At 40.4% G+C, this 26,138-nt stretch overlaps 1 protein-coding gene across 6 annotated transcripts in view; it reads right to left on the bottom strand.

Moving 5' to 3' along the window:
* TRPM3 (transient receptor potential cation channel subfamily M member 3) overlaps nt 1-26,138 on the bottom strand; it is a 773,499-nt gene that overhangs the window by 683,376 nt on the left and 63,985 nt on the right. For 5 of the 6 annotated variants that reach the window (XM_070431508.1, XM_070431509.1, XM_070431510.1 and 2 more), the window contains exon 1: nt 6,673-6,855. The exons of the other annotated variant lie outside the window; for it this stretch is intronic. In XM_070431508.1, the coding sequence (XP_070287609.1) occupies nt 6,673-6,855 (183 nt within the window). Of the gene's footprint in view, nt 1-6,672; nt 6,856-26,138 lie in introns of those variants that run through there. 6 annotated transcript variants of the gene reach the window in all.

The following is a 26,138-nucleotide window of genomic DNA, read 5'->3' as shown; positions in this document are numbered from 1 at the left end:
AATAAATATATAAGAACAATGGTCCTCAAGTTCAGAATATTTTTTACCATTGAGGAATCAAGAGTATGGTAGGGAATCTTCAACAGTGGGAAAGAAAGAAGGAATTCTCCTGATAGAATAGAGGAGAAAATAGGTATAGAACTGTAATTTGCCTCTAGCCACACAGCTAATAACTGAGTCAGGATTCCAATCTAGATCCGCTTGATTCCATACTTTTCTCTAAAATTAATTTGGATTTCCCAAAGTAGAGAGGAATTGCATTCAAATTGAGCCTCTTGGGATAGTTTAATCAATACAGCCCTCCTTCCTAAACTCGCTATTATAAAGTTCATTCCCAGAGAAGTCCAAGAAAGCCCAACCTTTGAAGAGGACAAAACCTAGTTGGTTATTACCATGGATGTGTTTTATGTGACTATTTTGTGGTTGAACTTCTGGTATTCTAGAAAGGCATTTTGAATGATATGCATTCCCGTGACACTGACGCATGGATTGGCAGTTTCTCATGTAAACTCTGAACTTAAATAACTGCCCTTGGGACAACTAAAATAATGATTCCCACCTTTTTGACATCTGAGAAATTTCCCACATCCATTGAGGTATTTGGAGAGATCAAAGTATTGAGGTATTTGGTTAGGCCAATGATACAAAGAAACACTTTAGCAATTTCTGAATTTAAAAAAAAGTTTTCATAAAAATACATATTTTTACGTGATAATAGTGAATTATTCACTAACATTACAAACTAAATATGTACTAGGCCAGTGGTCGGCAAACTGCGGCTCACCAGCCACATGCGGCTCTTTGGACCCTTGAGTGTGGCTCTTCCACAAAATACCACATGCAGGTGCGCATGTACAGTGGGATTGAAACTTCGTGGCCCACGCACAGAAGTTGGTTTTTTGTGGAAGAGCCACACTCAAGGGGCCAAAGAGCCGCATGTGGCTCGTGAGCCACAGTTTGCCGACCACTGGCCTAGTACATATTTAGTTTGTACTAGGCCACTGTACTAGGCAAAACCTGGAAAGAGGGCAATACTGACTCTCAGAAAGGCAAGGCTCTTTCAAAATCCAAGCAACTCTTTTTCTTTCTCATCTTTTAAGAACGAGGCACCAAACCTAGGAAACTTTTTCTCTAACTTCTTATCCTCCTTATCCTCATGACATCAACTGCTTCAACCTTTGCTCTACTGCATTCTGATGATAAAGCTAAACTCTATACATCTCTGTCTTGTTGCTCTGCATACCTGTCTTGAATTAAACCATCAGTTCTTTTAGGAAAGTTGTCCAGTACCTACCATGGTGCCTAACCTTTCCTAGCTACCCAACAAACTGTAGAGGAATAAAAGTGTTTTTTTTTAAACAATGTTCTCTGCAAGCCTTCCATTTTTGGTCTATCAGCCTTCCTTTGGCTTTGCAAATGAAAAAAACAAAAACAAAAAGTAAAGCCAATGCACAGACCATCACATCTGGTCAGAACAGATGAATATAATGTTTTGCTACTATTTATAAATGATTTTAATGGTTCGGTTTTTTAAATATCTCAAAAAACAATGGCAGGAGCAACTGTTCTAATATGTTTTTAAATAGTTGAAAACACGTTTAAAACTATCACCATACAAGGATATTTTACTTCTCAAAACTTAAAATGTTTGAGTTGCTCATTTACCAGCTAATATGTTCATGGCCCTCAAATTAATGATGAAGCCAAATTAAAATTTAATTCACTATGATTGATGAGAAAAAGATAGTTAGTTGTTATATTAATTACTGGGGAAAAAAAGATGACATTTCAGAAATGCTTAAACAAAATGAATCATGATGAAAATGGCTTTTTTTCCCCCATCAAAAAAATCTCACAATGACAGTAGAATACATCTGTATTCCTGAGCAATAAAACGTTCTCCCTTTTTTTAGTTTTTTAACACAGTGAGTAAAGGGCAGTAGACAAAAATCAACCTGTCAAGGAAAGGCTTATTCAGTAATGGACAAGCACTGCAGGGGACTCATTCTGCTTCCACCAGGAGAGCCCTTTGTGTAACAAGAACACACTATTAAGGGTTTAATGACACTGCAATAGCCCATCAGACACTGAAAAAGGAAACAGAGGATTCTTTTTTTTTCAGCTTGCTGTTATTTCTACTACAGCTACCAAGGGATCTACCATCCACACCATCTTCAAATAGGCCATTGGTTTGGAGATGAGTTTTTCTGACTTTAGCCCTGCCTTTGACTCAGCGTTCCTCATTTATTTTAAGATCTTGAAGAACCCAGCTTTCAAACGAGGTCTAGAAAAGCCGGAAGTCACCTACAGTGGGAAAGAAAGAAGGAATTCTCCTGATAGAATCTTAAACAGTGGGAAAGAAAGAAGGAAAGAAAGAGGCCAGCGGAGCAAGTCAGCCGCAGGAATGGAAACAGGTTGTTCATGGAATCCTGCAGTCATAACATCTCAAACCACGGTGGGAAGAGTGACTGGTAACCAGCTGAACCAGGCTTATCTAGTTTGCGGCACTGCAGCTTCAGAACGCTCACTGTGATTTCGATACACTCTCAGTTGCTCACCTGTCTGCACAAGGTGTGATGTTCGGTGGTTGGCACTTGCTGATAAGGGTAATTATGGCATTAGTGGAAGCAAGCATGCCACCTAAGGTTGAAAAACAACTCTAATTACACATCATTTCACTCTCTCAGAACTGTTTCTTTTTCTTTTACACAGTGCTTACTTTGAGATTAAATTAAATCTGCAATTATATGAAAACAAGCCTTTGAATAGTAGTGGGACTACAGGAGGTAATCACCTTTCAAAATTAAAAATGCATACATGCTGAGGTGAGCATTTGATATTTGTAACACCAGACAGCACTTGCTGAATCACCTTTCAACAGATCTCCATGCATTTCTATGTAGATAGAATTGAACCAAATAAAAAGAGTAGCAAGAACAATACCTCAAGAAGAAACATGAAATTCAGATCATATAGAATGGAGGCAAAGTCATTTTACTTTTATGCCTATTGACCAATTCAACAGAGACATTATGTAACACATTAATATTAAGAAACTTAATTTCATATCCAAAATTCAAATATATAGTCTTTTATACTAATCTACCTATAAAACTAAAATAAGCCCTAGCTGGTTTGGCTCAGTGGATAGAGCATCGGCCTGTGATTGAGGGTCCCAGATTCGATTCTGGTCAAGGGCACATGCCTGTGTTGCGGGCTCGATCCCCGTAGGGGGTTGTGCAGGAGGCAGCCGATCAATGATTCTGTCTCATCATTGATGTTTCTCTCTCTCCTTTCCTCTCTGAAATCAATAAACATATTTTTAAAAAACTAACATAAAATTATATTTACTCAAAAACACTGTTTTTATATTTTAAAAAATAATCTGTGAACCACTTTCAGAGAGAAACAAATTCCAAGGAGTAAGTATGATTAAATCCTACTGCACTCTTTCAGAACTTTATGATTTGGAATATAATTTGAATACAGTATATTACTAGCCTAAAGCTTGCATTGTCAGCCATAAAGCATAAGAATAGGGGAGAGAAGAGTGTTTCCTGAATTATAAAATGAAAACAATATCTTTTGAAAAATCATCAAGAATTGATTTGTTAGACATACTGCGGCCCAGAACTTGAAAACACACCCTTTAAATGCCACTCTTGTGAATCAGAACAGCTGCCCTTTCCACCAGATGTTGCACAGGGTGGTGCTGCTTTGGCCTGGCTGGTGCCAGAACAGAAGCAGACCCCAGAGAGCTGTGGCAGGGACGGTACACACTGTCCTACAGGGGCCTACCTTACTCCAGAAAGAACTCCAGAAGACCATTTTTCTGAGTACTAAACAGAGTGCCAGAAATGCAACTTTTTTATTACTAATAATGGCATTAAAATCATAAGAAATCTAAGAAATCTGAGAAATCTCTACGAAAACCACAACATACTTAGTGATAAGTGGAGTAGAAAATCTAATTACCAAGATTGATTCAAACAGACCTCCCCTACACTTGACACACAAAAACACCATGACTCAGATCATAAAAGCAAAGTATTTTCTAGATGACCAAGACTATGGCAGACCTCTCCTTGCTAGAGAAAACCTCTCCCATTAATTATGATGTATGCATGCCTTGTTGTTCATTAAAATGAAAGATAATGCAATCATTCCCTGGGGGAGAAAGTCATGGACTATAGCGTTCCCTGGGAATAACTTTAACTAGTAGTGATTTCAAGGCTCTAACTATAGCAAAGAGTAACAAAGGCCACATTAATAGAACAACTATGTAATCATTTTACATTCTCAAAAGAAAGAAAGATGTAGGAAAGCTCCCAATTGAAATTATTTACTAAATTTTTACACATTTATCTATTTTGACTTAAAAAAAGAGAGTAAAATCCTCACATGATTTTCCTCAGGATGGCTACCACAATATTTCTGAGTAGAACACAAAATGAGTAAGATCCAAAGCCACATCACAGAATACCTTGTTTATAAATAAGAATAAACAAAAAGCACCATTAGTTAAATTAGTTGCTTTAATCACTTCCTACTGTATAGTTTAAGCTATTTTTTTGCATGAAATACAGTAAGTTTAAAATACCACCAACTCACTTTAAAGGGGGAGAATCTTACCTTGAAGATTAAAACTTGTATAAAGCATATCTGCTACAAGCATTATTAGACCCTCTCTCCTGTTTGCATAAATAAGTGGGGTGTCTCTCTTACAAATGAAGTAGAAAGTCTTTGTTAACAACTAATGGAATCAAACCTTCGTTAAAAACCTCATTATCTTTGTGTGTGTTTTTTAATTTGATAATTAAAATCATGGCGAGCAGCACTTATTAGATTTTTTCAGAACAAAATCAATATTAAACTTGCCATACAATGTGAGAATAAGCTCAGGCTTTTGCCGTAACTGGATTTTAACTGAATTACTAATGTTTCAATGAACAAGTACTGCAGAAAAATATAGCACCTTCACCATCCTTAGTAAACAAGGGGTCACAGTTACTTTTCCAGATGCCTTCTGGTTGTCCTGGTATCCTATTATGCCCTCTTTCTCACACACATCTTTATTCTACATAACAAACCTGTGAGTTATTCAACCCAACTTATAGTTATATGAAGATTCTTATATAGCCTTAATATAGACTCTGCACACACCTGTTGAACAGAATCGAAGAAGCAACATAAGTTACTAAGAATAATACTTAGGCTTTCTATTAAAAGGGGGATAAAATTAATTCTTAGCTCACATAATTGACAGAAACCAAAAGTCATCAATGTCATGTTTTCTACATAATTTATTTTAGAAAAACCTATCTTCAGAACAGTAATCTCCTTTTAAAATATTTTCAAGTCTACATTTCTAAATAAATAATATTTCAATGCATGCAATAAAATGAATTGCATTTTCAGTGTACTGTATCTACATTAAAATTAAAAAACTTACAAAACTCACTAAACATTACAGAAAATATTTCAAATTTAATACCACTTTCTACTAGTTTTTGTGAACAAGCAAACAAAATAAACACCCTAGAAATTGTAACGTGTTTACATTTCATTCTGTTGAAGTAATGTTTTAAACTTCCTGCTTTTCAGGGATTCATTTTTAGCCTCCAATGACGACCCTGCTCAGATACAGCAGCCTAACATTGTTCATGCTATGAAATCCAATGCTTATGTACCATCCTCTCTTTTAATTAATTCACTTTCTCTTCACCATGCAATATTTGCTGAAAACTCCTCTATATGTAAAACATAAGTACACCTCTTTTCCCCCCCAACCCCCCCCCCCCCCCCACACACACACACACATTGAGGTCCTCAATATTTTGGAAGTTAAAAATGACGTGTCCTTCTTCCCTCTGAGCAACAGGAGGGCTCTGCACTCTTCGAACACAGTTCTCTCCTTCTAGGCTGAAGGGAAGCAGCTAATATTTAAACACTAAAAATGCAAATGCAGCTAAAGTTTTTTTATCAACTGTACTTCTCTACACATCCGATGCCTACATTAATTCACTGGTGTGCTTCTGTCGCACCAACTAGACATCGAGGAGGAGCTGACACCTGGGAAAACTGTTTTTTTTCTGAATGTCGTATGTGTTAACAGTAGGATGATAAGCACCTGGGGTATTTTTGCTATTCTGTTCATGCAAATGATACTCGGCAAACAATTAAACGCGCCCATTAACATAGTGGGGGTGTGGGATGGAAAAGAGCAACTGTTAAGAGAGTAAATATATATCATACCCTCCCCATTCCCCCCTAATTCAGTGGTTGCCAAGTACCTCCGAACATGCTAGACAGAAAGATCCCCAGGACGGGCACCCGAGTCACAACAATACCCTCCCCAGCATCGCACACCCTCCAAACTCTGATGATCAGACCGTGAGCCCCTCGCCTCTCGAGCATGTTCCCCAGTTTTTGCAAAGACACCAGAGACGTCAGGAGACTCTCTGTGGCTGACGAAAAGGAAGTCATTCCTTCTTGTCGCTCCTCACAGTCTCCACTCCCCCCCCCCCCCCCCCCCCCATTAGAAGCGACTCCACAAGTTCCTTGGCTGGAGCCCTCAGGAGGCAAGTTCAGCACCATGGAAAGGGCTCGAGTCGCGTGTGGAGAGAGAAAGGGAAGGAGAGACCCAGGGGGGTTCCCTCCCGGGCCACTCACCGGCGTTTGCTGCGATGGGAGTCCCGAGCGCTTGGTGGACCCCTGCTTGGAACTTAACCTTTTCCACGACTCGGCCAACCTGCCCCGGCTGGCGTTCCGGCTGCACCTGCGGCTTTCCCCGCCGTCCTCCCGGTCCGAGCCGCCCCGCTCCATTTCCGCCGCATCCCGCCACTTCTTCCCCATGCGAAGTTCGCCTCTCCCGGCCGGGTAACACCCCGGCGGCGCCCGGGGCTCTCGCTCGCTCCTCTCGCCGCAGGTCTCGCTCCCGCCTCGGCGCAGCTCTCTCTTGGCGCCGCCTTTGCCTCCGCCCGGCTCCTGCCAGAGCCCCGCGCTGCGCTCCGTTACCGCCGTCGCCACCAGGCTGCGCTTGCGCCCGCGATTGGCTCCACTGGGCTGGGACTGCGAGCGCCACCTGCACCGGAGCCAGCTTCCTTTTGCGCCCCAAATTTCTCTCCACCCCAAGTCGCAGTGCCCACACCTGGGGCTATTGATGCTCGCCGGGTAGTTACCTCCAGTCACCTGACCCCGCCCAGTCCCCCAGGCCTGGAGACCAACCTCACCCCACCCTTAGCTGCAGGTGCAAGCCTGGGTCCCCCACACTGGGTGGGTGGAGTCTCCCTGGACTTGGGGAAAGACAGGAAGTGAACAACTTTGTCCTCCCTCCTGTCTCTTTCTCCCCTTTCTCCTGGTTGATGCAACAGCTGCCTCCTAAGTGTCCTCCCGGAGAATAGAGCTTCATCTCCTTGTCAGGCGCCAAGCTAATTCCTTCTCACGCTTGCTCAACCTAGCCCACTGGTCCTTAAACTGGACTGCACATCCGAGTTATCTAAATCGTTTTTGTTGCTGTTATTAATGCTCATATTCCTCGTAGTCCACTTTAATTGGCCGGGTTGTGGCCTGGGAATCGGAATAGTTGAAAAACCTTCCCAGGGGATTCTTGCTGCTCTGCCGCAATTAAGCCTTCAAGGACCCATACTATGGGAACAGAGCAAAGGAGGGTCCTTGAAGAGAAGAAAGGGTTGATATTTCTTAACCAACGCATTTTTTTCTCTCTCTCTCTCTGGGGTAGGAATGGGATCTTCCGTTTACCTTCTCCCTCCTGGGGCAAGGGTGGTACAGCAATCAACCAGTGTGCTGGATATTCTTTGACACTTCCACCTCATTCTAGGTTCACATGTCTGCCTTCTGCTCCTAAGAAGGAAAGCCTGCAGTCTCTCATAAGGTTTGTGTCAGTTATTTTACCAGACTGAGCTGTCCTTGTTTTCAGAAATGCCCTTAATCAGATGAGAGAGAGCCATTGGGGCCATCACAGATTTACAAAAGCTGAGACAATGACCTTACTCAGTATTAAAGAGAAGGGGGCCTGGTCAAAAGATCTGGTTGCCTACCTGTTGCAATGGCAACAGATGTGTCTTCAGTTTTTATTTTTTATTTTTTTAAAGTATATTTTATTGATTTTTTACAGAGAGGAAGGGAGAGGGATAGAGAGTCAGAAATATCAATGAGAGAGAAACATCAATCAGCTGCCTCCTGCACACTCCCCACTGGGGATGTGCCCGCAACCAAGGCACATGCCCCCGACCGGAATTGAACCTGGGACCCTTCAGTCCACAGGCTGATGCTCTATCCACTGAGCCAAACCGGTTAGGGCTTCAGTTTTTATTTTTATGTTTGAAATAGAGCATTCTCCCAGAAGGGAAAGGGAAAGGGGGATTGAGAGGAAAGGAGAAGGATGAAAAATACTAAGGAAAATTGTTGTGAAAATCATAATCTGAGTTGTTGATGGGGAACATAAAAATACATTTTTTGGGAGAGGGCTAGCAATCTGACTCTGTACCTAGTTAATCAGTATCCCTAATGCACATTCATGTTAGCCTATAATCAAGTCACTTCCTTAATTATCTGGTCTTGCGAGGCCTATTTACCTAAATATTCCCATTTTACAGAGACCATAAACCATGAGCCATACACAACCCTGGAGAGGGTTATCAGCGCTGGCACCAGGCCAGGCCTTTAGGTGCGGTCTCACGGCCCCCATCCCAACACACAGGGCTTTTTGCAAAGCCCGAGAAAGGTCCGAAAGTCTGACCCATATTTGGGGGACAAAGAAACCAAAGGATATAAAGGGTAGTTAGGGGGCTCAGGATTTGGAAACAGGCTCCCCTGAGTCACTGTACTAGTACATGTGAAACATCTGAAAATAAATGGGTTTATCCTGAATCTCTGAGAACTCTTGTGTATTTTTCGGTCGCCTGGTAAATTCTGTAACATTGTCAGTGGTCAGTCTGATTAAGCAGAGTTTGGAACTGGCTAGTTTACAGAAATGAAGTACAGAGCTCTAAGATCCCACAGCTGTGTGCCTGTATGTAGTGCTACATTAATATTAATCTTGTCATCTTAAGCAAACAGACCCACAGAGCCTACTTCCTACCTTTTTAAACACCCTCTGTGCCCAGAAATCATACACCCATATTAAACAAAATGAGACTCTAAACAATGTTTGCAACACACAATGCCATTTAATGAAAAAACCACAGACTCCATTTTGCAGTTTCTCACTTCCTATCTAAGTACCTGGGTTTGAAATTATTAGTGATATTTCACGGAAATATAATAATTCAGTCCAGATTCCTCCCCCCTCACAAAAAATAAATCCAAATGATTATGCATAGTTTACAAATTAGTGCGGTATGAAAACTAAATATCAGTTGGGGAGGAGAATAAAAGTCAGAAAATTGTGACTTAAATATTTACCTTTTCCTTTACTTGCCAACAAAGGGGAAAACTCCCTAGGAGATTGAAAATATATGTACTAACCTAAATGCCTTGAAGGTGTTATAGAATTTACCAGGCGACTGGAAAATGTACACACAGGAGTCCTCAGAGATACAGGAAAAACCCATTTATTTCCAGACGTTTCACATGTATTCGTACAGTGACTCAGGGGGTCAGTTCTCCAAATCCTGAGCAAGCCAATATGGAGGAAGCTTTCTCTTTATACCCTTTGGTTTCTTTGTCCCCCAAATAAGGATCAGACTTCCAGACCTTTCTCAGGCTTTGCAAAAAGCCCTGTGTGTTGGGATGGGGGCCGTGAGACCACAGCTAAAGGCCTGGCCTGGTGCCAGCGCTGATAACCCCCTCTGGGGGTTGTGTATGGTTCATGGTTTATGGCCTCTGTAAGATGTGAGTATTTAGGTAAACAGGTCTTGCAAGACCAGATAATTAAGGAAGGGGCAGTGACTAGACCAGCCGTGGCCAAACTATGGCCCGTGGGCCGGATCTGGCCCGTTTGAAATGAATAAAACTAAAAAACAAAAAGACCGTACTCGTAATGATGTTTACTTTGAATTTATATTAGTTCACACAAACACACCATCCATGCTTTTGTTCCGGCCCTCCGGTCCAGTTTAAGAACCCATTGTGGCCCTTGAGTCAAAAAGTTTGCCCACCCCTGGACTAGACTATAGTAGACTATAGGCTAACAGGAATATGCATTAAAGATACAGAGTAAGGCTGCTAGCAGCCTCCCCGCCCCCCCCCCCCCCCGCCCGCACCACCCCAATGTCATATTTTCCTCATCAAAGATTCACTCTTTAGTTAAATGATAAAATCTCTAATAAGGAGCTAAGAGGAGCCTTTGCAGATATATTAAGGAACATCCAAGAATGCTCACCTCACAGAGCCTTGAGACCCTGGTTCACCCACATCAGCCCCGTAAGGGGAAAATAACCCTGCTAGCAAGGCTATCTGTCATGAATGCTGGTACCAGCATTTCATAGACACTCACAGCAACTGATGAGTTTTTTAGACATACTTATAAAAATGTAGTGATTGAACACGTATTTTTTTTTCCCCCTGGCTTGGTCTAAAAACGAGCTTTTTATTGTCCTTATCTTACTTATAGTAGTGTTTTTAAAGCCTTGTTTGAAGCTGATCTCTATATTTTTTTTTTTTGCACTGTCTGAGAATTATACAAGAGGCTAAATTAGATGTGATTATAGGTAAACAGAAAGTTGGCCCTTTCCATTTCTGATCTTTATTTGTCTTCTCCAGACTTCCTAATAGCCAGAAACTGGAAAACGGGGCTGAAAGTCTATCATATTTCTTACGAAGAGAATGGCAGCACCATAGCTGAGAGCACAGTTAAAGTCACCAGCACTGAAATTCTGGAGTCAGGGTTAAAAGCCATTTCCACAGCCCCTTAACTTCACTGGAAGAGTCACTGCAATGACAAAGGTGGATGCGAATGCATTGAAATGCAAATGGGAAGTATGACACAAACCTCTTTTCCTCCATGGTTTCTAGGCTTAAAGAATGTGAATATTAGTACATCAAGTTTAAGGCAAAATTAACCATATTATTAAATAATATATATTCTATGTAAAATAAAAATGTAAATATGTATATTTATGTATGAATCAATCAAAATATAATATTGTGAAATGTTCTGGGTTTTGAAAGTAAATTTTGAATAGTAGCCCCAAAAATTCTCCAGAAAATATCAAAAGCCAACAATGCTCTTATTTAGCCCTAGGAACTCTAGGAAGGTTCCCTGGCCCTCCTAGCCTGTTGAGTATGTTATGAGTCTATGATCAGAACTCTCTCCAAACCCCATTTGTTCTAGGTCACATGGTCATGCACTTATTGCAAGAGAGTTAATAAGAAAAAAATTTTTTTTTCTTTTGGTTATTTTCAGTAAACCCACAGGCATGCCCTGGGACTAACTAGGAGAGGTAGGGTAAACAGAGAAAGTGATTGAAACTACAAAGCCAGGTTTGATCCAAAAACCCTACTCACAAAACAGGAGAATATAAACCATATTTTAGCAACTCTACCACCATTAACTTTTCACACTTTTAACTTCTCTGAAACAGGATGCCTAGAGGCCCAGTGCATGAAATTCCTGCACTTGGGGGGTGGGTCCCTCAGCCCAGCCTGCACCCTCTCGCTAGCCGTGAGCCCAGCTTCTGGCTGAGCGGCGCTCCTCCTGTGGGAGCGCACTGACCACCATGGGGCAGCTCCTGAGTTGAGCACCTGCCCCCTAGTAGTCAGTGTACGTCATAGTGACCAGTTGTTCCGCAGGTTGTTCCACCGTTCTGTCGATTTGCATACTAGGGTTTTATTAGATAGATGGTGGTGTCTCAGCTTCAGTATAATAAGAATCATAGACCTCAGAGACAGACTTCTGGAAGTCTGACCTTAGAAACCCAAATCCTATCATTCACCCTCTACCTAAACATCCATTCTTCAGAATTAAATATATTCTTTCTCAGAAGCAGCGTGTTTTATTTATAAACAATTTTAAGCAGTAGGGAGCTCATCTGTATGAACTAAACTAAAACCCATTTTTTCTACCCTTATTTTAAATTCTGGCATCACACTAATTTAACATATGTTCCCTTGCTTATGATAATCATCAAGTACTTGAAGATGCCTTTGCAAGTCCCCTAAATTTCGCTTCTCTTACGCTAAACTACGTCTAGTTGCTTTTGTCACCCCCTTGCAAAATGGGGAGAAGTCAGAATCAGCACTCTTGCATACTAAGAGAAATGTGAAAATGGTGATTGTGAAATGAATTTGGGGCCAACTGCTTTGTGAATTTACTAAAAGCTTAATGACTATGACTAGACTCACAGCAAAGTGGAATTAGCCAATGCCTATGAAACAAGAGACAGGATGTAGAATTTGTGTTTAGTTATGATTAGATTCCCTTCAGTAAACATGAGGGCTGAGTCTCACACAAGCCAAACAAATGTGAGTTGAAATAATTATTTCTGTAACTCAAGCTAAAAATCTCCCAAATCCTACAACTGTTAATCAAGAAAGGGAGCAGTAGGGTTAAGCTGGTTTATGTAGATTGGCCATCTATGTGGATAACATTTTCTGGGTGATAGCTCCGTGAAAAATTGTCCTCCTTCTCTGAGAAAAACAATCTCGTATCTTCCCTGAAATACCTGCTGATGAGTCTTGCTGGTTATACATCTTATCAAGCCCTCCCTACTGAAATCATTGCAGGGCAGAGAATCAAGCTAGATATCGGCACTGTTTCCTTTCTTCCTTCAGTCCTAGCTACCTACCTTCCCACCTGTTTTCCCTCCTTCCCTCCCTCCCTGTTTAGTGCATTCTCTCTCTGTTCCTCCCCCCCCCCCATCTCTATCTCTATCTCTATCTCTATCTCTATCTCTATCTCTATCTCTATCTATATCTCTATCTCTTATCATCATCTTCCTTCCCTGTTTCCATCCTATCCTTCCTTCTTTCCTTCCTATTTTTAATTTTTCTGTAGACTATTCCCTCATATGCAAAAAACCAAAATCCACATGATCTCACTCATATGTAGAACTTAATGAACAAAATAAACTGATGAACAAAATAGATCCAGAAATATAGAAGCATAGAACAGACAGATGAATCTCAGAGGGAAGGTGGGGGTGGGTGGGTGAAAAGAGATCAACCAAAGAACTTATATACATATATGGATAGCCCATGGACACAGACAATAGGGTGCTAAAGGCCTGGGACAGTGGGCGGGAGAGAGGAGTGGAGGAGGGGGTCTGGCTGGAAAAGGTCATTGGGGAGGGAAGGGGACATATGTAATACTTTCAACAATAAAGATGTTTTTTTAAAAAGAGTAAAAAAAATTACAATTGCCCAGGCTTTCATACTCTTTAAGAGTCATTATAATTTGTAGGAATCTTTACTATAAACCCTTTTTATTTTTCATTGATGCATTAGTGTAAATTTTATATATACATTAATAATTTTTCCTCCTTCTAAATCTATACTTAGATATTTTATAAAATTTTATTTCAAAATTAAGAGCTAATGACTAAGGTAAAAGGTATGAACAGTAGAAAGGTAAATGATAATATAATCCTATATAATAAAAGCCTAAGATGCTAAGTGTCCGGTTGTTCAATTGGCCATTCAACAAGTCAAAGCGTAATATGCTAATGATATGCTAAGCCCACTCAACTGCTCATGGTGATGTGCACTGACCACCAGGGGGCAGATGCTCTGACTGGTACGTTAGCTTGCTGCTGGGGTCCAGCTGATTGGGACTGAGCCAGACAGGCCAAACATGCCCTGGAGCCCTCTTGCTGTCCCTCCCCAGCTGGCCAACCTCCGCCCATCTCTCCCCAACCCTGATCGTGCATCAGTGTGGTCCCTTGGCCTGGCCTGCACCCTCTTGCAATCTGGGCTGAGGGACCCGTCCCTCCCCCCCCCCAAGCCCTGTCCCCAAGTGCATGAATTTTGTGCACTGGGCCTCTAGTTGAAAATAATATAACCATTAAAATTGGGGAGAAGGGAGAGAGAACAAAAAGTGAACTAAATTCCCACCTATTATAAAATAATGTCTAAAATAAAGGAATAAAGAAATATCAATATAACACTCCCATCAGAATGGCTAAAATTCTGCAGATAGAAAATTTAAGTAGAAAAGATATACTGAATATTTTCAAGGCTGTGAAGCAACTGGAACCCACACACCCTGGTGGGAGTATATTGGTACAACCATTTTGGAAAACTATTTGACACTATCTACTAAAGCTGATGATTTGTGTACTATAACCCTGAACTTCTACTCCAGGGTACATAACCAATAGAAATGCATAAATAGGACAATTGAAAGACTACAAGAATATTCATAGCAGCACTATTTGTGAAAGTTCCAAACTAGAAACTACATAAATGCCCATCAACATCAAAATGGATAAATACAATATGGTATAGTAAAACAATGGAATTCTATACAGCAATGGGAATGAATGAACCACTGTTATATGCAAAACCAGGGATGGTGCAACAACAACAATATGTAATAGACAGCTGTAAAAAAATAATAATTAAAAAAACAAGTTGGTTTCTAGGCCATCGTAAGTTTTGCTAATACTGGTAATTGCTATTATCAATCATGAAATTCAGACATTTTTCTGCAAGCCTATTTCCATTGTGTCTTTTAACCCTGAGGGAGAAGTGATGGTATATTGAACTCAACAAGTTTTAACATTGTGTATGGGGCATAAAGTACTTACTTTAATACAATAAAAACTGCTGAAGTGAGCAAGAAAAAAAAAAACAAAAAAAAAACAAGTTGGCTTCTACCAGTTGCTGTGCATTTATCATTAAGATCTCTATTTTAAAGAAATAAAGCTGGAAATTTGATTCTACATGATGGAGGTGGTTTATGTAAAAAGGTAAATCAGAGGTTCAATTATTAGTAACAAAGTCAAAGGAAAGATGATCCTTATATCAAAGAATATTAAATAAACTAATCTGTTTTAAGTTAAATAAGATGTTTAATTAAGCTTATCTAACATTTCAACTGGTAGAAGATTCTGCTATCCCCACATGGTCTTGTTAATAGACAAAGAAATTGGTTGCTACCCATCTAAAGTGACTAATTTTTTCCTCAAACTGTTTTTCTGACATTATAGATACCTGAACATCTACCTTTACAATTTCACTACTAACACTTCACTAAAAGTGCCCCTGCAATGAGGAATCCTTTACATTTTCTCACTTTTTACCTATTGGTCAGGATTTTTTAGGTGTGTAACAAAAACTCCAGGAGATGGGTAGAGTACACAACACAGATGTGGCAAAGAGAGGTCCAGAATCTAGCCTGGGGTTTCTAAAGGTAAACTATTTCCTTCCTGCTCTTGAGTTAGAAGGCAATCATTTGTGCTAACGCCCATTTATTTCTGTTTGTCCAGTACTGATGGCAGGAAAACATTGAAGGTCATCTTGAAAACAAACACAGTCTTATAGGCAGGGTCTAGTCCTTCCTCCTTCATCCTTCTTCCTTCTTCCTTCTTCCTTCATCCTTCTTCCTTCTTCCTTCTTCCTTCTTCCTTCTCCTTCTCCGTTCTTCTTCCTTCTTCCTTCTTCCTTCTTCTTCCTTCTTCCTTCTTCCTTCTTCCTTCTCCTTCTCCTTCTCCACTTCCTCCTCCTCCTCCTCCTCCTCCTCCTCCTCCTCCTCCTTCTTCTTCTTTTTAATAAAGTAAGGATTTCTCCAAGTACCACACAGGTCAAGAAAAATATTTAGTAGTAGGTAATAATCATTAGGTCCTAAATGGGAGTGCATTAAGTGGTCTTATAAAACTAAAATTGTCCTTTTGAACAATTTTATGCAATTTTGTTCTTTTGTGCGGAAGGACAAATGGTAATGTCACCTGGTCCATTAAAAAAAAAAAAGAGCAAAAGGGCACATGGAAGTGGCCATGCAAAACTCTCATTTTTCTAGGAGTCACAGTTTCTATCCATGCTGTAAGAGGATTACTTAAATGGGATTTTGAATCAGAGCATATTAATTAGAACCCTATTAAGCATTTTTCACTCTTCAAAAGAGAACAAATATGCGCATTTTCCCTTCTGAAGTACAAAGGTGAGTGAAGTGAAAGCAACTGGTTAAACAAGAAGTAGCAGCTTACTTACTTTTTCATTGTTTATTATAATTTCAAAATGCATTTCCTCCAACTCATGCAGAATCATTACTGGAGCTTGGAAAGAGTCTGAAGGCAGAGGTTCAATGAACTAATTAAAATTCTCAAGTGCTTCACATGTCTCTTTTGACTTCCACAAAAGAAACAAAGCCAACAACAATGCTAAAATTAACACAATGCTAAAAATGAGACATGCTACTCTCATTAACACAATGTGATCCATGAAAATTATCTGTGCCATGAGAAAGTGGTCTTGAGACATTCAGTAGAGATTTCAATGCCTACTGTGATACTTGGGATTAAAAGATGGTTTGTGCTAATTTGGGTTTTAAAGGAAATACATTGTACCAACTGTGCAGAGTCATGCCCATTATTTAGTTGAGAAGAAAGCTGATCTGATTGGCTAAAATGTACGACCTATGTTATGACAATGCAGGAGTTTAGCAAAGCTGCAAGTCCTGATTGGTGTCTTGGAAACAAAACTCATCAGGGTGTTGAAAGCATAAGAAGGTATAAAGCAATGCCAAGATGGTTAAAATTAAAACTTAACGAAAATGAAAAAGGCAAATGTGAAAGTTGTAGTCCTTCTAGACTCTTATTTTCTAAAAGGCTTTATGGATAAATGTTTCTTTTACTTAAAGGTGAAAATTTAAGTGATTTTTAGGATTCCTACTAACACGATACCTCAGTATTTGTAGATAGGTTGGTCAGCTTCACTTTTTACTTTCTACCAATATTTTTCAATCAGACCTAACATGAAGTCATGGCAAACACATGAGGTGCTCCTATTCATTTCTTCCATCACACCCATTGATAAAGATTCTATTGGATGCTACACACTGGTTGAACGTTCTATTTAACTACATATATATATATATACTAGAGGCCCGGTGCACAAAAATTTGTGCACTCGGGGGGGGGGGGGGTCCCTCAGCCCGGCCTGTGCCCTCTCGCAGTCTGGGACCCCTCAGGAGATAACGACATGCTGGCTTAGGCCTGCTCCCGGGTGGCAGAGGGCAGGCCCAATCCCTAGGTGCAGCCCCTGGTCGGGCTCAGAGCAGGGCCGATTGGGGAGTTGGGGCGCCGCCCCCTGTCATGCACAGAGCAGGGTGGATGGGGAGGTTGCGATGCCACCCCTAGTCACGCTCAGGGTAGGGCCGATTGGGGGGTTGGGGCACCGCCCCGTCACACTCAAGGCAGGGTCGATGGGGAGGTTGCGGCGCCATCCCCTGTCACGCACAGAGCAGGGCCGATCAGGGGGTTGGGGAGCTCCCCCCTGTCACTCACAGAGCAGGGCCCATCAGGGGTTTGGGGAGTTCCCCCCTGTCATGCACAGAGCAGGGCCCATCAGGGGGTTGAGGAGCTCCCCCCTGTCACGCACAGAGTAGGGCCAATAGGGGAGTTGGGGCACCGCCCCCTGTCACACACAGAGCAGGGTCTGTGGGGGGGGGGGGGAGTTGGGGCGCCACACCCTGTCACACACAGAGCAGGGCCGATCAGGGGGTTGGGGCGCCGCCACTGTCACACTCAGGGCAGGGCCGATGGGGAGGTATGGCTCTACCCCGTCTCACATAGAGCAGGGCCCGTGAGGGGGGGTTGGGGCGCCGCCCCCTGTCACACACAGAGCCGCAGGGCAATCGGGGGGTTTGGGCACTGCCCCCTGTCACGCTGATCCCGGTGCCGGGAGGCCTCGCAGCTCTGCTGATCCCGCCCGGCCGGGTCACAGATCCGGGTCCCAGACCGCAGACAGCCTTGCCTGCTGCTGCCTGCCTTCAGTATGCAAATTAGCCATCATCTTATTGCTTCAGGGTGGGGGTCCCCACTGGGGTGCCTGGCCAGCCTGGGTGAGGGGCTGAGGGCCGTTTTCAGGCTGGCGGGTGACTGAAGCTCCAAACCTCTCCTTTTTTTTCTTTTTTTTTTTATTCTGGCATTTATTTACCTTCTATGCCTGTCACTGGAGCTGAGAGCCGGCTTTCTCTCTGAGGCTCGGCTGAAAGCAGGTTTCTGGCCTTTGTTTTCTGTATTCGAAACAATGTTGCGACTCCAGCTCTGAGATCCCGGCTGACTGACAGGAGGTTTCTGGGCTTTTGTTTATCTTCTGTAAATGTTACTATGTTTCCAACTGAAGCTCAGAGGCCGGCGGGGAACGTTGGAGTTCTCTGTCACTGAAGGAAGCAAGCCTCCCTGTTCGCATAAGCTGCCTGGCTGCCGGCCGCCATCTTGGCTGACAGTTACTTTGTATATCTCCCTGATTAGCCAATGGGAAGGGTAGCGGTCGTACGCTAATTACCATGTTTCTCTTTTATTAGTGTAGATATATATATATATATATATATATATATATATATATGGAGAGAGAGGGAGAGAGAGAGAGAGAGAGAGAGAGAAAGAGACAATCCCTGTTGACAAGTATACATTTATAATCTCCTAAATCCAGGAATTTTCTGGGGGGAAATACTCCTTCCATGAGAATAACACTTAAGTTATCTGACACTGCAGTTGATAAAGCTTTCTTTTATAAGCTAATCTTTTGGAAATGATAAAAATTTTCTAAGTGATCTTTTCCTTAACCACCACTTTTTTTTTTTCAAGAATAACAGGTTTGGCCCTGGCCAGTGTGGCTTGGTTGGTTGGCCATCATCCTGTGCACCAAAAGGTTGCAGGTTTGATTCCTGTTCAGGGCACATGCCAGTGTTGCGGGCTCAATCCCTGGTAGGGGTGTGCAGGAGGCAGCCAATAAATATTTTGCTCTCACATAGATGTCCCTCACTCTCTCAAAAAAAAAATCACAATAACAGGCGGTTACTTGTAGCTAAACCTTGGACTCAAGAGAATCCAAGAAGATTTTGAACTTTATATTGGTCTTGTCTTAAAAAAAAAAAAAAGAAAAGAAAAGAAAAGAAAAAAGAAAATGCCTTTCTATGCCAGAAAAAAAAAATTAACTCTAAAGATCAAGAGTTGGGGTTCAGACAGATCTAAGTTCAAACTCCAGCTCTTACTTGCTAGGTATGTGATTTGGGGCAAATATCTTCATTTTTCTGACCCACAGTGTCCTTGTTGTATTGAATGGTGTATAGCATAGACAGAAGAACATCTATCTACTAGTAATTATAAAGCACTAGAGTACCATGCTTATTGGGTAAAGAGTAGCTAAATGATATCTATTATTTCCCAATTTTACAATAATTACTTAATAAAGGTGTACTATTTTCACAGTTTTATATATTTCTTAATATTGTTTGAAACTGACTCAATTATTTTATTGAGTAATCAAACAAACCAGCAAACCCTTTTGCCCTTAAAAAGAAACGTATGTGCTTTTTTATTTGTGGCCTGAAAAATCTATAGAATTGGATACAGAAAATCTAAAGCCTCTTTCTCTAAGTTAATGAGTCACATTACAATAGAAACCACAATAACCTGGTAGTCACAAAACTGCTCTCTGCAACCTGCTTCTATAAAGAAAGTTTTTGTAATGATGCTGGTTGTATCACAGCACTGTAACTGCAAATATAAACTGAAGAAAATAAGACAGATCAGAGCTACATCAAACATGCATGTGCACACACATGTGTGCACACACACCCCATTAATTCTATATAATAAAAGCCTAGGTGGCATCACACCCTCGCGAGATGTCATCACAAGATGACCACCGCAAGATGGCCGCCACAAGATGACCGCCACAAGATGGCCATGTACACTGGTGGCCGCTCCGCACCATGACGCCTAGGGGTCCCATGGCTCCGCATGGTGTGGAGGAGGCCAGTCCTGGCATCTCCGCTGCCTCACGTGGAGGATGCGGGTGCTGGCACAGGAGGTGGGTCGTGGCAGGGGAGGGCAGTTGTGGGCAATCAGGCCAGCAGGGGAGGGCAGTTGGGGGTGATCAGGCTGACAGGCAGAAGTGGTTAGGGGCAATCAGGAAGGAAGGCAGGTGAATGGTTAGGAGCCAGCAGTCCCGGATTGTGAGAGGGATGTCCGACTGCCGGCATCCCCCTAGGGGTCCCAGATTGGAGAGGGTGCAGGCTGGGTTGAGAGACACCCCCCCCCCTCCAGTGCATGAATTTCATGCACCAGGTCTCTAGTTTAAAAACAAACAGTTTTTAAAAATTCTTGTCACTTCTACTTAAACAATTTAACCTATAATTTGTGAAAATAAATATTTTATTCTTTTAACATAATTATACTCAACAATAGCAAACGAATTCACATCAAAAAAATGTATTGAACATATTCAATATGTAAGGCATGCTGCTACACATAAAAATAAACATTAGGCTTGTTATTCCTTTAGAAGTGGGGTAGAAAGGTGAGTTTTCTTAGTAAAAGTAGCTTTAAAATCCTTATTCTTAATTTATCAACATATAGGACTCTTAAATTTTATTTTAATAAAGTTAATCTTTTTTTGTTAAGTGAAGAATGGAAAAGTCATATTAGTTTTTGCACCTCAAAATGTTAGCTATTCTTTGTACTTGAAAATGCCATCATTGATGGTGATAATTACCTTTAGAACAAATTGGAGGAAATATGACTAATACACATTTTAAAATAATAAATATTTGGCACTTGTATATTGTTTCCCTTTTTACATCTGTAATCAATTTTAGTCCTGTGAGAGTGTGTGTGCGCGGGGGGGGAGGGGTAAATAGTATTAACAGATATAAACATACATATTTGAACTGCTCTAAGGCAAATGCTGACAATTTATTTGATCTTTAATGGAGAAAGTCAGTTCTTGATGTCTCCTCTGCAGTGCAATGGTGGGATGGTGCCAGGGATTATGAATGATAATGATGATGCTCTATGTATTTGTATAAGGTTCTACTACTCTATCTGCTGTTCAGTTTGGGCCCAACCCAGGATGCTGTCATCAAGCATTTTTGTGCTTTGGGAAACATTTCGCACCAGCCAGATTTCTAGCCAAACTTCTCAGCTAACAGTGGAATACTACGGAAGGCCTATCACCCAGCCACCCCCAGCTCTGCTCCCCAGGGCCGAGAGAGAATGGGCCGTGAGTCACAGAGGCAGTTGGTGGGGAGGTGGCAGCTCTACCCACCACAGATTATTTTCTTAAATAATTGAGACTCTTATTATACCTTCAACCTACAGTGTCCTTGTCTCCATCACAACCAAGCCAATGTGGTGGGGTGCACATCATTAGGTGTGATCTGACTATTTTTTACATTTGTTTTAGCTGGATTTTTTAAGCAGTCTGATATCAAAGTGGAGCAGAAGGGAGTATGTGCAGGAAAATTGGCCCTACTTCTTTCTCTCTCTAGCAAATGTCAGGGACCCTGAATGGAACTACTTCCTGTGTCTGATCATCTTGAAACAGATCATTACATTATGTGCTGATTAGGTTAAGTTCCTAGGTCTAGCTGTAAGCACTTCTGGATGGTCCTTGACAAATGGAAATACAAAAACTTGGATCTCCTTTCACAAATCATCGTTTGAGCTCGGGAACATGTACTGGGTGTCCTTTGTGTACACTCGTGGCATTCTTGAGAGATAAACCACTCAATCTGCTTAGGATGTTCAACTCCCATCTACATCCAGATTTATCTACTTTTAAAATATATATATATTTTATTGATTTTTTTACAGAGAGGAAGAGAGAGGGATAGAAAGCCAGAAACATCGATGAGAGAGAAGCATTAATCAGCTGCCTCCTACACACCCCCCACTGGGGATGTGCCGGCAACCAAGGCACATGCCCCTGACCGGAATCGAACCTGGGACTCTTCAGTCCCCAGGCCGATGCTCTATCCAGTGAGCCAAACAGGCCTGGGCAAGATTTATCTACTTATTAAAAGTAATGCAATGCAAATCCATGACAATCACGCCTACTTGCTCCCCCTCAGATATATCAATCTGCCACTTTGCTCAAAGGTGCAGAACTCTAGGAAGCATGTGACATTCATCATAACAGGTGGATATTTATTGATGATAATTAAACTTACACATTACGTTTTTCATATACCCTGACTTCCTCTAAGGGAATAAAAATGAAACTTTTTATTAACTTTTCGTGAAGGATGGAATGCTTATTTATAAATGGATTTGTTTTTCATTTCACCTCTTCCCACTATCTTAATTATTGCTTTTATTTTTCCTTCTTGTCAGCAAGGGATCCCACCTTCTGTCTGATTTAACTATAATTAGTCTCTCTGTTTGGTAAGGTTATTGTGCTTTATATTTATAGTTTAATCTCTCATGGTGATTTTAAATTGCTACAAATACAGTTTTAAAATATATGACACAACATTTTTTTATTTCTTTATTCTCTAAATTTTTCTGTTTAATCTCCAAACTTATTTTACTTTTATGTTTAGTAAACACATGCTCATTTTTTAAAGTCTGTCTTTTTATAAATAAAATCATGAAGGATGCAGGTAAACATCAAAGACACTTAAGTGGGAGACAAAGTCACAAGACTTTGCATTGTGACCTTGGGGTAGGATGGATGAAGGGGAAGTCCTTAAACAGAACAGGATCCAAAGAATTGTGTTGATTTCCTATACCACAATAATAGATTAATAAGCTAGCATGTATGAATTCTTAGAAAACACTGATATAAATATAACAAAAATTAATTATGGGAAAATAATATTCTATATGGAAAATGTAAAGACTACCATAAGCCAAGCTGAGAAATAGGTAAAAATTTGACTTTTATATCTACCCACCTTCCATTTAGCATTTTTCTATTCAATATTCTCTCTCCCTCTCTCTCTTTTCGGACCCCCCCCCCTCCTGTATCTTACACACACACACACACACACACACACACTCATACCATAGGTGTATCTCATCATTGAGTCATCATTACTTTTTTAAACTTTATTTAAATAATTGTAGATTTATAGGGTTTCAAATATAGTACAGAGTGGTCCCACATACCCTTCACCCAATTTATCTCAATGGTTACATCTTGTGTAACTAAAATACAATATCAAAGTCAGGAACCTGACATTGGTAAATATAAGTGCATTTTAGATGGTGATAAATGTTAGGAGATGATTTCAGAAATGCTAGGAATGGGTGGGAGGTAGAGTCATTAGAATATTAAATAGGGCAGCCAAGATAGACCTTATGGAGAAGGAAACAAAGATAAATTTGAGCAAAGACTCAAAGACGTGAAGAAGATGTGAAGGGAGCCATGTGGGTGCATGGGGACATAGTGAACAGCTCATGTAAAGCCTGCATGCCAACATGCCAAATGTTCTCCAGGAAAGGCTAGGAGAGCATGTGGATGACAAAGGAAGCAAGGAGGAGAATAGCAAGAGATGAGGACAGAGAGGCAATGAGAAGTCACTTCTTCCAGGGTTTTGAAGTCCATTGTAAGTATTTTGACTTTTATTCCAAATAAAATGGAAGACACAGGAAGTATTGAACCAAGGTGTCACATCTCTTGATCTCTATTTTGACAGGATCTCTCTCACTCTCTGCATGTTCGATGGCAACTGGGCATAGCAAGAAAAGATCCAGCCGATGGGAAAATTAACTTCATCAACTAAATGGACTTGGTAAGATACTTCTCATTTCTACTACAGTGTGTAAATGGAAGGGCTCCGTTGTTCACATAATTCTCAGGAGTGCGGTCTGTTTTTATTGTATATCTCCATCTTTTTAGAATGTATCTAAAGACTCTCAACCCACTAGCCAGGCACTGAGCTAGGTTCTTATACTCTGGCTAGGCTGTTTCCTTTAAAAGGCATTTGGGATACTGTAGGCACGAAGACTCAACAGTGGTTTGTGAGGATATAAAAAGAGCTAACTTTGAGTATTTGCCATGTTTCATACTGATTTATACACTATAAATTTATCTAACCTTAATAACAATCCTCAAGTAGGTAGCATCATTATACTCACTTTATATAAGAGGAAACTGAGGCACAGAGATGTTCAGTAACTTGGCCAAGTGGATGCAGACAGCAAGAGGCAGAGTTGAGATTTGAACTCAGGCAGCCTGGCTCCCAAACCTACACAGGTAACCATTAAGCTCTAATGTCTGGGTTTAAATTCTATTTTCTCACTCACTATTAGGTGTGTGCTTCTAGGCAAGTGATGTAACTTCTTTAAACTCCAGTTTTCCATCCATGTAATGAAAACATACTACATAAAATTGTTCTCAGGATTAAGTAAAAATGTATTTGAAAATTCTTTTTGAACTGTAAAGTACTACAATTGAAAACAACAATACTATCAGTAACAGTATGAATAATAAAAGCACAGAGTCTTGCTGAGTAGTTAACTTTCTGATAACTCCTTAAAAATTCATGTGTTCTTTGCCCTCAAGTTCCCATTATAAAATAGGTGTAGTAATCTTTTACACTTTAACATGACAATCGTTTGGTGTGTTTTTTTTTTCTAGAGGCTGCTCAGATTACTGCTGTATCATCTAAGAAAAGATAATATTTTTGAAGAAAGGCCAATGTTCAGGATCTGCATGTATTTTTCTCTTTTTCATCCTCCCACCTGTGATTATTTGTGGGATAGATAAATTTGTAACAATGATTTAAAGGCTTCAGATGAAAGGTGTTAGAGGCAATTTAATCACAGTATGTTCTGTTGCACTGTTTTTGTCTTGAGCTGTTCAACAACAAATTATACAATGGAAAGTTCTTTTAAATTACTACTCATCTTTTTAGTTATATGTCTGCTTTATTTTACTATACTCAGATTTGCATAGCATACATCTCAATAAAGTTTCTGAAAAAGAAATTATTTCTTAATTTTTTCTCATCTATGAGCTTTGCTTTTAACACACTTTGGTGGGACAAATAGGAACACCAATGTGTTTAAAGGGAATAATTGGGAATGGAGGCAGTTTTTCCCCCTCGAACTTTCTCAATTGAAGTAACAAGCACATTAAATGCCAAAATAGCATTAGCTCCAAGAAAATATTAGTTTGCTATGGGATACTGAGAACTCCATGGTAACAATTATTTGTAGAATTCACAAAACATACTTTTGGGATTAAAAGATGATTATCTTATTTTTCGAAAAATAACATGTATAGATGAAGGAGAATGGGGAAGGTTTAAACCAAACTGTTTTCTTAAAGAACTGACTTTATTCATAATTAATCCTTTCCTGTGCATATATTTATGTTCTTTTACTTTACATTCTTATATTTCTCATCTTCTTTCACAGTGAAAAAAAGGTAGGCTTGTGTTTGTAGTCGGCTAGGGGATTGTGTATGGTTATGAGATTGGGAAGATATTACATTTCACTCTGCAAAGTTGATTATGTCCTCAGAGTATGCATAAAAAGGAAATTTGATTTATTTGTTTGCACTTGGAGTAAGATCCTAATAAACTACTTGCCTTCATTTTAATTAGGTTGATGACCATATCCCCCTCCTATCATTCATAATATTCTTCTTATGTCTTTACCTCTGGGGCAACAACCTGTATTTACAAACAAAGAGACAAGAATCAGGGGGAGTCACTATAGACATGATATACACAATCAGAGAGTCAGTCATCACCCTGAAATCCTGGCAGAAATTGTTATTATGGGCATATGAAAGTGGTCCGTTGGAGTAGGAAGGGTTTAGAAATCCTGAAGTGAATATTATCATCAATTTTTCATGATAGACACAATGAAAGCCATAGATGCAGAAAAAGCATTTGACAAAATCAATACCCTTTTATTATTAAAAACACTCGACAAACTAGGAATAGATGGTAACTTCTTTAGTATGATAAAAAGATATCTGCAGAAAACCAACAATTAACATAATACTAATGGTGAAAAACTGGATGCTCTCTCTTTAAGATCAGGAAAAATATAAGAATGTCCACTCATCTCTACTCTTCAACTTTGTACTAGGAGTTCTAACTAGGGCAATTAGGCATGAAAAAGAAATAAGATATTACAAATTGGAAAGGAAGCAGTAAACTATCTCTATTTGCAGATGGCATGATCTTATATGTAGAAAATTTTAAGTAATCTCATTTAAAAGGCTATTAGAACTGGTAAATATATTCAGCATGAATACAGTCCACAGATCAA

This window comes from Myotis yumanensis, unplaced genomic scaffold (genome assembly GCF_028538775.1).
Source record: "Myotis yumanensis isolate MYYU_CA2020_CCGP unplaced genomic scaffold, mMyoYum1.0.hap1 SCAF_12, whole genome shotgun sequence".
NCBI classification, from domain to species: Eukaryota; Metazoa; Chordata; class Mammalia; order Chiroptera; family Vespertilionidae; genus Myotis; species Myotis yumanensis.
The sequence above is the reverse complement of the archived record's forward strand: the minus strand, read 5'-3'. Positions and strand labels throughout refer to the sequence as shown.